Source organism: Lithobates pipiens, unplaced genomic scaffold (genome assembly GCF_037356315.1).
Source record: "Lithobates pipiens isolate NorthernLeopardFrog02 unplaced genomic scaffold, aLitPip1_a1.2 Scaffold_25, whole genome shotgun sequence".
NCBI lineage: Eukaryota > Metazoa > Chordata > Amphibia > Anura > Ranidae > Lithobates > Lithobates pipiens.
The window spans coordinates 72,291,917-72,305,575 of NW_027507787.1; the positions used below are offsets into that span (position 1 = coordinate 72,291,917).

At 43.9% G+C, this 13,659-nt stretch overlaps 1 protein-coding gene across 4 annotated transcripts in view; it reads left to right on the forward strand.

Annotated features, from left to right (window-relative positions):
* The window catches only part of TBATA (thymus, brain and testes associated), a 64,940-nt gene extending 51,281 nt beyond the window's left edge, over positions 1–13,659 (forward strand). For 3 of the 4 annotated variants that reach the window (XM_077454588.1, XM_077454589.1, XM_077454586.1), the window contains exons 6-10: positions 7,426–7,575; positions 7,991–8,072; positions 9,288–9,429; positions 10,585–10,634; positions 13,382–13,659. In XM_077454588.1, coding sequence (XP_077310714.1) covers positions 7,426–7,575; positions 7,991–8,072; positions 9,288–9,429; positions 10,585–10,634; positions 13,382–13,461 — 504 coding nt within the window. In that variant the 3' untranslated portion in view covers positions 13,462–13,659. The remainder of the gene's footprint in view (positions 1–7,425; positions 7,576–7,990; positions 8,073–9,287; positions 9,430–10,584; positions 10,635–13,381) is intronic. The other variant, XM_077454587.1, reaches the window with a different exon arrangement.

Consider the following 13,659-nt stretch of genomic DNA (forward strand, 5'->3'; position numbering starts at 1 on the left):
ACAGTAGAACATGCCAGGCACACTCACACCCCCCCGATCACCCCCCCAATTACCCCTGCCCCCCAGTCACAGTGACACCAATGTCATTTTTTTTTTTTTTTTGCATTGGTGTCATTTGTGACTGTAATAACTGTTAGGGCAGTTAGGGTTAGCCCCCTTTAGTTCTAATGTACCCCCCTAACCCCCCCAATAAAGGTTTAACCCCGTGATCACCCCCCGTCGCCAGTGTCACTAAGGCTGGGTTCACATTGCAGCGGTTTATGAGAACGAATGTGATTCGCACCGCACTGCAGTGCAAATCACATCCGATCTCTGTGCGATTCGAGTTCAGCCATTCGCCGCACCCGCCACACCCGCCGCACCCGCCGCAAATTCGCACGGGACCCTTTTTTTGGCCCGCAGCAGAATCGGATCGCATGGGTGTTCACACCATGCGATCCGAGTTTGCAGATCGCACTGCGATATGCGAACTGATCTGGGGGTGTCAGTAACATTTCACTGACACTCCCAGCAGTCCGCATAGGGCAGTGTGAACTGCCGCCGGGAGGCATGCGATGCGGGAACCCGCCGCGGATTCGCGGCGTTTCCGCATCGCTCCAGTGTGAACCCAGCCTAATAAGCGATCATTTTTCTGATCGCCGTATTAGTGTCACAGGTGACGCTAGTTAGGCAGGTAGGTATTTAGGTTCGCCGCAGCTTTTTATAGCGCCAGGGACCCCCATATACTACCGCATAAAGCCCCCTGATTGCCCCCTAGTTAACCCTTTCACCAGTGATCACCATATAACTGTTACAGGTGACGCTGGTTGGTTAGTTATTTTTTTATAGTTTCAGGGCACCCGCCATTTATTACCTAATAAAGGTTTAACCCCCTGATCACCCGGCGGGTGTCATTTGTGACTAATAACTGTTAGGGCAGTTAGGGTTAGCCCCCTTTAGTTCTAAGGTACCCCCCTAACCCCCCCAATAAAGGTTTAACCCCGTGATCACCCCCCGTCGCCAGTGTCACTAAGGCTGGGTTCACATTGCAGCGGTTTATGAGAACGGATGTGATTCGCACCGCACTGCAGTGCAAATCACATCCGATCTCTGTGCGATTCGAGTTCAGCTATACAGATAGTATGGCTGAATTCGTGTCGCACCCGCCGCAAACTCGCACGGGACCCTTTTTTTGGTCCGCAGCAGAATCGGATCGCATGGGTGTTCACACCATGCGATCCGAGTTTGCAGATCGCACTGCGATATGCGAACTGATCTGGGGGTGTCAGTAACATTTCACTGACACTCCCAGCAGTTCGCATAGGGCAGTGTGAACTGCCGCCGGGAGGCATGCGATGCGGGAACCCGCCGCGCATTCGTGGCGTTCCCGCATCGCTCCAGTGTGAACCCAGCCTAATAAGCGATCGTTTTTCTGATCGCTGTATTAGTGTCACAGGTGACGCTAGTTAGGCAGGTAGGTATTTAGGTTCGCCGCAGCTTTTTATAGCGCCAGGGACCCCCATATACTACCGCATAAAGCCCCCTGATTGCCCCCTAGTTAACCCTTTCACCAGTGATCACCATATAACTGTTACAGGTGACGCTGGTTGGTTAGTTATTTTTTTATAGTTTCAGGGCACCCGCCATTTATTACCTAGTCTCACTAGTGTACCCCTAAATTTAGGGGTGTCTACTTTCCAAAATGGGGTCATTTGGGGGGGGTTTATGCCATCTTGGCATTTTATGGCCTTCAAAACTGTAACGCCCTTAGAAAGCCTGAAGGCGGTGCTTGGTTTTCGGGGCCCCGTACGCGGCTAGGCTCCCAAAAAGTCCCACACATGTGGTATCCCCGTACTCAGGAGAAGCAGCAGAATTTATTTTGGGGTGTCATTTCACATATGCCCATGGCATGCGTGAGCAATATATCATTTAGTGACAACTTTGTGAAAAAAAAAAAAAAAAAAAAAAAAGTTTGTAATTTTCCCGCAACTTGTGGCAAAATATAAAATATTCCATGGACTCAACATGCCTCTCAGCAAATAGCTTGGGGTGTCTACTTTCTAAAATGGGGTCATTTGTGGGGGTTTTGTGCCATCTTGGCATTTTATGGCCTTCAAAACTGTAATAGGTAGTGAGAAGTGAACTCAAAAATTTACGCCCTTAGAAAGCCTGAAGGCGGTGCTTGGTTTTCGGGGCCCCGTACGCGGCTAGGCTCCCAAAAAGTCCCACATATGTGGTATCCCCGTACTCAGGAGAAGCAGCAGAATTTATTTTGGGGTGTCATTTCACATATGCCCATGGCATGCATGAGCAATATATCATTTAGTGACAACTTTGTGAAAAAAAAAAAAAAAATAAAAGTTTGTAATTTTCCCGCAACTTGTGGCAAAATATAAAATATTCCATGAACTCAACATGCCTCTCAGCAAATAGCTTGGGGTGTCTACTTTCTAAAATGGGGTCATTTGTGCGGGTTTTGTGCCATCTTGGCATTTTATGGCCTTCAAAACTGTAATAGGTAGTGAGAAGTGAACTCAAAAATGTACGCCCTTAGAAAGCCTGAAGGCGGTGCTTGGTTTTCGGGGCCCCGTACGCGGCTAGGCTCCCAAAAAGTCCCACATATGTGGTATCCCCGTACTCAGGAGAAGCAGCAGAATTTATTTTGGGGTGTCATTTCACATATGCCCATAGCATGTGTGAGCAATATATCATTTAGTGACAACTTTGTGTAAAAAAAAAAAAAAAATTTTTTTTTTGTCATTATTCAATCGCTTGAGGCAAAAAAATAAAATATTCAATGGGCTCAACATGCCACTTATCAATTTCCTTAGGGGGTCTACTTTCCAAAATGAGGTCATTTGGGGGGGTTTTGTACTGCCCTGCCATTTTAGCACCTCAAGAAATGAGATAGGCAGTCGTAAACTAAAAGCTGCGTAAATTCCAGAAAACGTACCTTAGTTTGTAGATGTGACAACGTTTGCGCAAACCAATAAATATACAATTATTGACTTTTTTTTTACCAAAGACATGTGGCTGAATACATTTTGGCCTAAATGTATGACTAAAATTGAGTTTATTGGATTTTTCTAATAACAAAAAGTAGAAAATATCATTTTTTTTCAAAATTTGCGGTCTTTTTACGTTTATATCGCAAAAAATAAAAATCGCAGAGGCAATCAAATACCATCAAAAGAAAGCTCTATTTGTGGGAAGAAAAGTACGCAAATTTTGTTTGGGTACAACATTGCATGACCGCGCAATTACCAGTTAAAGCAGCGCAGTGCCAAAGTGTAAAAAGACCTCTGGTCATTTACCAGCAAAATGGTCCGGTCTGAAGGTGGTTAAACGCTATAAATTTTGCGCGATTTATTTTTTTTTTTTTACCAAAAATATGTAGAAGAATTTGTATCGGCCTAAACTGAGGAAAAATTTTTTTTTTATATATTTTTGGGGGATATTTATTATAGCAAAAAGTAAAACATTTTTTTTTCTAAATTGTTGCTCAACCGCAGGGGTGATCAAATACCACCAAAAGAAAGCTCTATTTGTGGGGAAAAAAGGATGTCAATTTTGCTTGGGAGCCACGTCACATGACCACACAATTGTCAGTTAAAGCGACACAGTGCCAAATCGCAAAAAGCGGCCTGGTCATTGGCCTGCAAAATTGTCCGGTCTGAAAGTGGTTAATAGCAGAGAAAAAAAATTAAGCAAGGACTACTTTTATTTTACATAGCTGCTACATAGTTAGTAAGGTTGAATAAAGACACCAGTCCATCTTGTTCAACCTGAGTGTCTACAATTGTCCCTATCCCTGTACATTGCACACTCACATTGATCCCTACCCTCGAGGATCCCACAATCCAAGGTCCCCATTCATACACTAAGCCCAAATTTGGACAGAAGCCAATTAACCTACCTGCATGTCTTTGGAGTGTGGGAGGAAACCAGAGTACCTGGAGGAAACCCACACAGACGAGAACATGCAAACTTGAGGCAGGTAGTGTTGTGGTTGGGATTTGAACCAGCGACCCTTCTTACTGCTAGACAAGAGTGCTAACCACTATACTACTGTGCTGCCCAACTGCTGATCTACAGAAGTGTGGAATGTAATCGCAAGTGCTTTTATGGGGTGACCTTATTGAATTACAGGACACTTGCTCACTACAATAACCACTTTCAGACGGGACCAATTTGCTGGTCAAAGACCAGACCACTTTTTGCGATTCGGCACTGCTTCGCTTTAACTGACAATTGCGCGGTCATGCGACGTGGCTCCCAAACAAAATTGACGTCCTTTTTTTCCCACAAATAGAGCTTTCTTTTGGTGGTATTTGATCACCCCTGCGGTTTTTATTTTTTGCGCTATAAACAAAAATAGAGCGACAATTTTGAAAAAAACGCATTATTTTTTACTTTTTGTTATAATAAATATCCCCCAAAAATATATAAAAAAACATTTTTTTCCCTCAGTTTAGGCCGATACGTATTCTTCTACATATTTTTGGTAAAAAAAATCGCAATAAGCGATTATTGATTGGTTTGCGCAAAAGTTATAGCGTTTACAAAATAGGGATAGTTTTATAGCATTTTTATTAATAATTTTTTATTATTTTTTTTACTAGTAATGGCGGCGATCAGCGATTTTTATTGTGACTGCGACATTGTGGGGGACCCATCGGACATTTTTGACACATTTTTGGGACCATTGTCATTTATACAGTAATCACTGCTATATAAATGCAGTGATTCCTGTGTAAATGACACTGGCAGTGAAGGGGTTAACCAGTGGGTGGCAGTGTAGGGGTTAAGTGTTCCTAGGGGTGTGTTACTAACTGTGGGGGGGTTGGGCTTTCATTTAGTGAACACTGATCTCTGCTCCAATCACATGGAGCAGATATCAGCGTCACTAGTTGCTAGGCAGAATGGAGAAATGCTGTTTACTCGGCATTTCCTCCATTCGGCCGCTCCGTGAGACGATCGCGGGGATGCCCGCGGCGATCGAGTCCGCGGGTCCCGCGACCGGACTCATGGGGGTCCCAACCAGCGCGGGAGCACGCCGCCGGCGGCGCGCTCCCGATGGCAGGGCGGCATTGAATATTGGACGTACCTGTACGCCAATATGCCTGCCTGTGCCATTCTGTCGACATACATCGTCGTGCGCTGGTCGGGAAGTGGTTAAAGAGGAACTGCAGTCTGCTTACATAATCTGTAATAAAAAACATCTTTGACATTCTGAAGCTTCTCTCCAATCATTTTGCATATTATATATGTACTGTGATTCTGTACTTCCCAAATATGCTGCAGAAATCTCCCTCCACCGAGTCTGGCTGAATCCATTTTAACTGTGGGCAGCTGAAGCTGCTGCCTCTTCACTTCCTGGATTTACACAGACACACAGAAGGCACACCTCCAGCTCTGCAGCTCTCATTGGCCCTCTGACTCATCCCCCTCCATTCCTGGCAAACTCTCATGAGAGTGAGAGAGAGAGAGCTGTGCATGATGTCATAAGCCTAGGCTTTTTACCAGACAAGAAACAGCAGGTGGGCTGTATAGGGTATTTACTGGCAAAAAAAAAAGTTTTACTATCCAAAGGTAAAACAACAAGGTCAGAAGATTTAATAGATGGAAAGTTGAAAAAATTACTGAAAGTGCGCTGTAAGGAGACGAGGAAAGGAGGAGTTCTGTAGACCTAACATACTTACTCACTGCTAGATACAGATAGGGTTGCCACCTTTTCTTCAAGCCAAACCCGAACATTTTAGCGGCGAAATTTTTTTTATTGGAGGGGGGGGGGGGGTATAATCTATAAGATTGTAAAAGACCTGGGACACTTTTGGTGACCTGAAAGAGAGTAATAATGTGGAGCATAGCTCGCCACAGCAAACAGTGCACGTGGCTGAATTGTGAGTGTTCTGCACAGAATGCAGGGGTCAGATATGTCCTGGGGAGAGGGCTAGTGCTAGCAGTGGGTGGGGAGACTTAGATATGTGCTGGAGCGCAGTGGCGGCTGGTGTGCAAAATTTTGGGGGGGTGCAAGCAAACTGAAAAATTCAGAAAATGCAGTCACTGTGCCCATCATATGCAGCCACTGTGCCCACCATATGCAGACTCTGTGCCCATCATATGCAGCCTCTGTGCCCATATGTGCTGGGAAGCGCTTGGGAAAGGGGTCAGATATGTGCTGGGGGGCGCTTGTGAGAGAAGAGGGCCAGTGCAAGGGGGAGTGGTGGGGGGTAGGATATGTGCTGGAGGGGTGCTTTGGGAAGGAAGAGAGATAGTGCTAAGAGGGGTTGCCAGATTGCAAATCCAATCCACACTTCTAGTATATCTTCCTCCTGCCAACACATATCCTCCTAACCCCTAGATCACCCCACATATTTTCTACCTTGTCCTCCTTTCCAGCCGCTCTCTCCCCCTCCCTCCTCCATCTACAGAGTATAATAAAAACTTTCTACAGACTTGATGTCAGTGTCTCCCTGCTCCCCCCTCCTCCTCCTTGTATGTGTACAGAACTGAGAAGGAGGAGGAGGTGATGAGCTTTGATACACAGACATTCTGCTCTGCTGAACCAAGCTGCTGTCGGGGAGAGGGGAGACATGTCACTCCCTGTGCAGTCCATGTGAATGATGTGTCCGGGTCTGGGGCAGAAGTAAACCCGAACACATCATTTAAAACCCGGACTGTCCGGGAGAAAACCGTACAGGTGGCAACCCTAGATCCAGGGCACTGGGCATTGTCACGCTATAACAGGAAGTATGTTTCCTGCAGAATTACCAGGTGAAAGAAAATAAAGTGTAAAAAATTAAAGAAAAACACATCTAAGGATGGATAAGCTGAAATATAATACATTATTGCTCTTGGGTTAGGAAACACTGTGAAGAAAACATATTGGGATTGCCTGCCATTGCAAACCTCTACTTCTGAAAATGTGATCTCACATATTCAGTATAGGGATACCTTCAGTACAACAGCATATAGGCTGCCAAAAGGGGCCATGCTGGGGGCTTATCCTGCCAGAGGCCAGTATGGACACGTTGGCCTCAGTGTCATCCTCCATGTGCCTCCATGATTGCCACCTGAGGCAGCTGCCTCATAGACAGCATGGTATTGACTGCTATTGCTTGCCTTCTTCCTAAGATGCCAGTTGCCTAGCTGCCTTTTGCATCAACACTATTTTCTGACCCAGAATGAGTATGCAGCAAGTAAAATCAGAACAAAATGAAAACTGCTGATCTGCATTGTCCTATGTCAATGACATAATATTTAAATACTTGAATTAAATATCATTAGAACCAGGCACGTGGCATTTTCAAAAGGGGAAGTCAGCAGTAATAGCTTCAATATAGGCATCTAAAGAATGGCTAATTAAAGTGAACATTATATACAGTACAATGGAATATGGAAATGTGTGCACAATATAAATAATAACCCTGACTTATGCTTCAGAAGGAGGAACCACGGAGGTCCACACAGTACTCAGCAGAAACCGGACGCATCATTCCTGCATCCTCCCGAGGCTTGACCAGGCGTACCTCCAGAAAACAGAACAACAAAGGAAAACATGAAAACACCCTTTTCCAAGACCAAGAAATTCTAGTGAGTTACAAGGAACAGCAATCAATGGGGGGGATGAACTAAAACTGTAGCAGACACAATCTGGTGCAGATGTGCGTAACCAGCTTCTAGCTTGAACTTGTTCAAACAAGCTTTGTCAATAAAACATAGAAGCTGATTGGTTGCCTTTCACAGTTGCTCCAGATTCTGGATACTACCATCTTAGTAAATCACCCTCAAAGTGTACACAGCAGAGTACTCAGAAACAGTTTTCTGACTGTCCCGGATGTGTAGGCTTTGCATAACCCCTAAACCTTTATTTGAATACTCAGAAATGTCCTTTTAGCTGCTTTCCAAAAAAAATCAGCAAAGAAAAAAAAAAAAAACAAGCTAAATTTACCAATGTGGGTCACAATGACCTGGAATAGTGATACGTGTCTCTCTCGTGTGTTAACAGGTACTGGAGTTACTGTGCCAGATTCTACAAACAGATTCTCTGTCTGCCGTCCAACAGTGGCTTCTGTCTGCTGGCCAAAGAGGTGAGAACAGAGTAAAGGAATAGAAAAATAGTTTCATAATTTTATTTGGTTTTCCCTTGCTTTCAGATCTGGTGATAGTGGTCATCAGTACAATTAGGGGAGACCTCCCTAATGGAGATACAGTCAGCAATAGAAACCCAACACTATCCAAGACTTAAAAACATTTTAGCTTTAGATACACTTTAAAGCTTCACTCCAGCTAGCAAGAATACAATCTAATTAGCAGGGATCCCTTTCTGGTGCCAAAATGCTCTCCCTTTTAAAAAAAATATGTTTCTACCCATTTTCTGTGTCTCGAAAAGGTGCATTTTGGCCCCCTTTTCATCTATCTTCAGAGAGTTTCAATGTTTTACCCTGTAGCCTTTTCCTACTATTAGTAGTTTGCTGAACGGTTACATCACCGCTCCTTCTCTGGATGGTGATTGTGACCCACACACAGCTTTGATTAATCACAGATGCTATGGGGGCATTGCCCTGAGCACTGGCCTGTCATCGCATCAGTGAATTTCCGTGGTCTCATGGGAAAGGTAGGTGCCCGCCCGCCTCATTTTTCCTCTGGAAGCCTAGCGCAATAAAATTTCAAGAAGAAGCTGATTGCATCGCACAAACTACAAACATAATTTACTCTAAACCCTGGTTCACACTGCTGTGATTTCTCGACGTGCGACACAGAAAGTCACGTGATAAGTCGAAGCACATTCATTTCAGTGGGTGCTGTCTTCCTTGCTGCAACCTGAGACACTGGAACAAAAAAAATAAAAAATTCCTGCACTACTTTTTTTGTGTCTTTCTTGCGACATGAGTGCTGTAGGCTGCAATGTTAAAAGCACAAAAGTAGCAAGGAAGTGGTTTATTTGCCTTATCCTTAAGAATTTAGCTGCGACTTCAGAGAGTTTTGTAAGTTCAATAATATGTGTCACACTCTGTATTGTTATGATTTGCCAAAGTCACATCATGAAAGTTACGTTGAAGTTGTAATGCAAAATCACAGTGGGGTCTCAGAAGTGTGCATCGATCCTAAAAGCGAGGCATTATTTTTAAAATATTAAAGCTTTTATACTATGTCTTGTGAAGGGGTCATGGGCCGGTTATCAGGATGCTGGAGTACATAATATTTTTGCTCTTAACTTGTAAGGCATGTATACTAACTAATTTATTCTAGCTTATCCATATATAATGTTATGTTACTAAAGTTGAACATCTACTATGCTTCAGAGAAAGACCTTGTCATGAGCATGATCCAGACAGCAACTGCCAATGTGGACCTGGAATCCCAAGCCATGGGGGAGAGGCTTAATTCCCAGAATGCCTTAGGACTGCTGTCAAGAGATGAACATATTCAAAGAACTTTAAACAGGTTCATGTCATGTCTTATATTGGGAATATGTGGAGGTGTTCTATTTTTTTTTTCATAAAATACATTTTTTAATAAAAACTCTACTAAAGAGGAATGGTGGCTGCCATTGCTGACTTTGGAAAATACTAGTCACCCAACTATTACTCTCTTCTGTACAGATAAACAGATATCAGCCTTCACTAACTAAATCAGCCAGCATTTACTAAATCCGTGGTCTCCACACTGAGGCCCGTGGGCTGGATGTGACCCTCTGCTTGCCTTTAACCAGCCCTTGGAGCACTATTCCCCCAACTGACACCAGTAATGAGGCATGATTCCTTCCACTGACATCAACAGTGGGGTATAATTGCTCCCATTGACACCAACAATGGGGCCCTATTTCTTCCACTGACACCGGTGATGGGGAATTTATTCTCCCACTGGCACCAACAAAACAATGGGGCACTATTCATTTCATTGAGACCAATGATGGGGCACCATTGCTTCTTTTACTGATCACAGTATTTTCTTTACTCCTGATGACCACCAAGACTGAGGCGTTGTTTACTCCCACTGATATTGGGAAATTTTCTACTTTAGGATAGTAAACTGGCCCTTTGTGTAAAAAGTTTGGAGACCCCTGTACTAAATAATATATTTCCACATTGAATGAAAAAAAAAACCTCTTAACAATTATTAAGGGCAATGACTCCCTAGCCATCTGGTACCTGGTGACAGCTCACTAGTGAAATGATTTCTAAGTAAATAATTCCATGCGTTGATCCCTCACTGGCCAGAAGAGCGAACAGTCCCTGGTTAGTGACGTTCTACAGTGTTTCCTTCATCAACAGAAGAGCTGCCTGCTTATCAGATCAGCGAGGGACCAACACTTGGAAGTAGATGAGTACCGTATGAGTTGTCTCCAACTACTTAAACACTAGTGTACCATGACTCTTAGTAGTGTGTTCATTGCCCTAAAATTTTGATTTTTTTTTTAATGTATCATCATCCTAACACACATTGATAAGATTATTGGCTTTCATCGCATCACATTCACATGTGTATCCAGGGACCTATGGATATTTGAACATGCCTAGTTCCTTATTTCTTTGTCTCTCAGTCAACAGGTGTGCTTCTTATAGTTATTTTGAAATGTAACTTTAATTTTACTTATAGTAGGTCCCAGAAACAGAAACCAGAACCTATTCCCGAGGAAGACAAACCAGGTAATACTATGTACATAGCTGTGTTTCAATTTATGACAAATATACACACACACCTTTGGTTGCTAGAGGGCTCTTCTGTCCATCACCTTAGCTGAGCAAGAGATTTAAAGTGGTTGTAAACCTCAGACATTAATCCAGATCATTGAGTGTTTTTCTGTCTGCTACCTTGTTCCTCTGCCATAAGCATGAGCAACTTCTGACCAGTTTTCCTGACACCAATAGAAAAATGGTGACAGGGGAGGGGTCTCCAGCTGATTGACAGCCTCAGCTCTGTTTCTGTGTGCTGTGGAAGGGGGTGTTTCCCTTCCCTCCAATCAGCTCTCCTCGACGATGTAACTTCAGCTCTCCGCTCCTGCTTTTCAGAGCTGAGCGATCCTGTGTAAATTCTGCACTTTAAATAGATGTACTGGAAAGACGGCTGGTAAACGGGTACAAATGTGCCTAATCTCCATGTATCACCTGAGGCCAATCACTTAACTGGGTATATGTAAGGGTTTAGAACCACTTTAACCAAGTAGTGGGTGGAGTTGAGGAGTAACAAGTAGAGCTGCATTGAGTGCAGTAGTAATGGAGGCCTGTTTCCCTGAGAAGGATGTTCATCACCCAAACAATGTAGATGTAGAAACATGGTGTAACACTTTTCTGAAAGGGGATTTATCATTAAATGGAACAAAACCCATAGATTTAACAGTTTCAAAAGGCAGTTCCATTCCCGGCACAACCCAGGAATGGAACTGTCACATTCATGGTGCTCTCAACCAAACTGTCACACTATCAAATCATGGCAGTTGATGATCAAACAGAGGACAGGATGACAGCTTCCTTGACTGAAAGACCCCTTTGACAGTGAGCCATCAGCGGTAAAGCAACACTATTTTTAGTGCCGCTATACCCTCATTTTAGCGGCGCTATTCGGCCACTAGCGGGGCAGTTTTAATCTCCCGCTAGCGTTAGTTACAAAAGTTACAAAAACTTGTAATAGTGCATCAGGTGTAAAACCATACCAACAACTTATGCCACTAAATCATCCCTTGAAAAAAATGTTAATTCATTGAGGGTCAGTAGGAACATTGTTCATTGCATTCGTAGTCAAAATGCCATCCTTGCAGACAACTAAAAAGATCATTGGTATCATTCTGCTGGCTCTTCTAAGTGGCATTCGCTATGGAACTATGCTATGCAGGCACCAACAGATAGGTAAACCATCAGCCATAGCTGAAGGAACCCCTAACAACCTCTACAGCAGTGGTTCTCAACCTTTCTAGGGCCGTGACCCCTTGATAAAATTTCCCAAGTTGTGGGGACCCCTAACAGTAAAATTATTTTTGTAGCGTTTGTTGGCAGCACCCAATTAATTTGCGCCCCTAACCCATGAACATTTAGCGCTCCCTGAGTCCTTTCTACTCGCACAGTATTAAAACCTCTTATGGTCATTTTAGGATGTACCACTCTTTCTCTTTGTTCTCCTTTCTTTCCCTTTTATCTATCTCTATACTAAGTTCTTGATTTTTTTTCTCCCATCCCTCTCTAGGCTTTTTTCATGTTCTTTCTCTTAGGGCCCTTTCAGACGTGCGGATCCGTATCCAGCCATCCACTTGCAGGGATTGTTCTGTTGGTCCCCGCTGAGCCGGCGGATGACAAGTCAGTCTCTGCAGATTGTGCAAGGATGGTCCTGTCAGATCTCCACTCTCCTCTATGGGGGGGATCGGATGATTACGGACTTCCCATCCCTTTTCATCAGATTCGATCAGCCAGACGGATGGAAAATAGGACATCTGTCTGTCTGGATTTTGCGGAGTGGATCAGATGTCAGTGGACATGTCATCGCTGGCTTCCGTTGCTCCACAGAGCTGTATGGAGTGACTGTTCAGATCTGCCTGAAAAAACTGACAAGTGGATCTGAATGGTCCCCTTTTCTTTGTTCCACCCCCTCTTTTCCTGTCCCTTCCATGTATTCTTTATTTGTATTCCTTCTCTTACTCCTTGGTGGGGGGGGGGGGGATAGGGATAAGTGGCAATGATGGTGGGGGGGGATGAGTGGCAGTGCTGGGGGGAGTTCATCCAACTTAGGTGCTCTTGATCAACGTCATCTGCTGATCTGAGAACTGTAGTGAGGACTTTTAATGGCAACTATAATCACAGGTAGTGTTACTCACTGTCTCCGACTTTGTGGTGTCTCGTAGCAGTGACACCTATGCCGAAATAAGGAGACAGGGTCTCCTCCAGCCCCTCCCACTTCACATTCTTCACTAGTCAGCCTACCTCTCGTCTCTGTCCCCCAGCCATGCCGTGAAATGAATGGATGGCTGTGAAGAGGCTGAGTGGGTGGCCGCAGGCTCCAGGAACAGCCCAGCTGGATGGCCGAAAAAGGCTGGGAGAGCAGCGTGGGCTTCAGGAACAGCCTGGGATTCGGTGACCCCGGCAAATTGTCATTCGAACCCCTGCTCTATAGGAACCCTGGTTGAAAATGGTTGCTCTAAAATCGAAATCAAGCGATGTTGTTATGTAAATTCTGACATTCTGAAAGTTAGTTTTTGTAAAGGTATAAGCAGCTCTGCACACTGCTCCCACATAATGAAAGATGGCCGGAGACCTGAGCAGTGCCCCCTCGGAGGTGGGATGAAGAGGTTTCAGAGTAAAGGTGCAATGGTTTACTTTAAATCTGGGTTTCATACAAACAAATCATAATCATATATTAGTTTACAGAAAATGATATATACTAAGTTTACTTTTTAACCTTTTCACAGAACGTATTGGTACTGCAGAAGTCTTGCAGATACATTCAGAAGACAATGAAAGCCAGAGCAAGCCTGTGTCTGATAAATAAATAGGATCTTCTCCTAATAAGCTGAATTCTTCATGGAATGGCCATTCTCCATCCAGTCATCTATAGTTTTATGACATGTGCCTTACTATGCTGCATGTAGCTTAAAACTCCTCAATGCTTTCAATAAACAAAATATTTCAGTATAATTTTATGTAGATGATATTTTTGAAAATGTGATAATATATATATTTCTGCAAA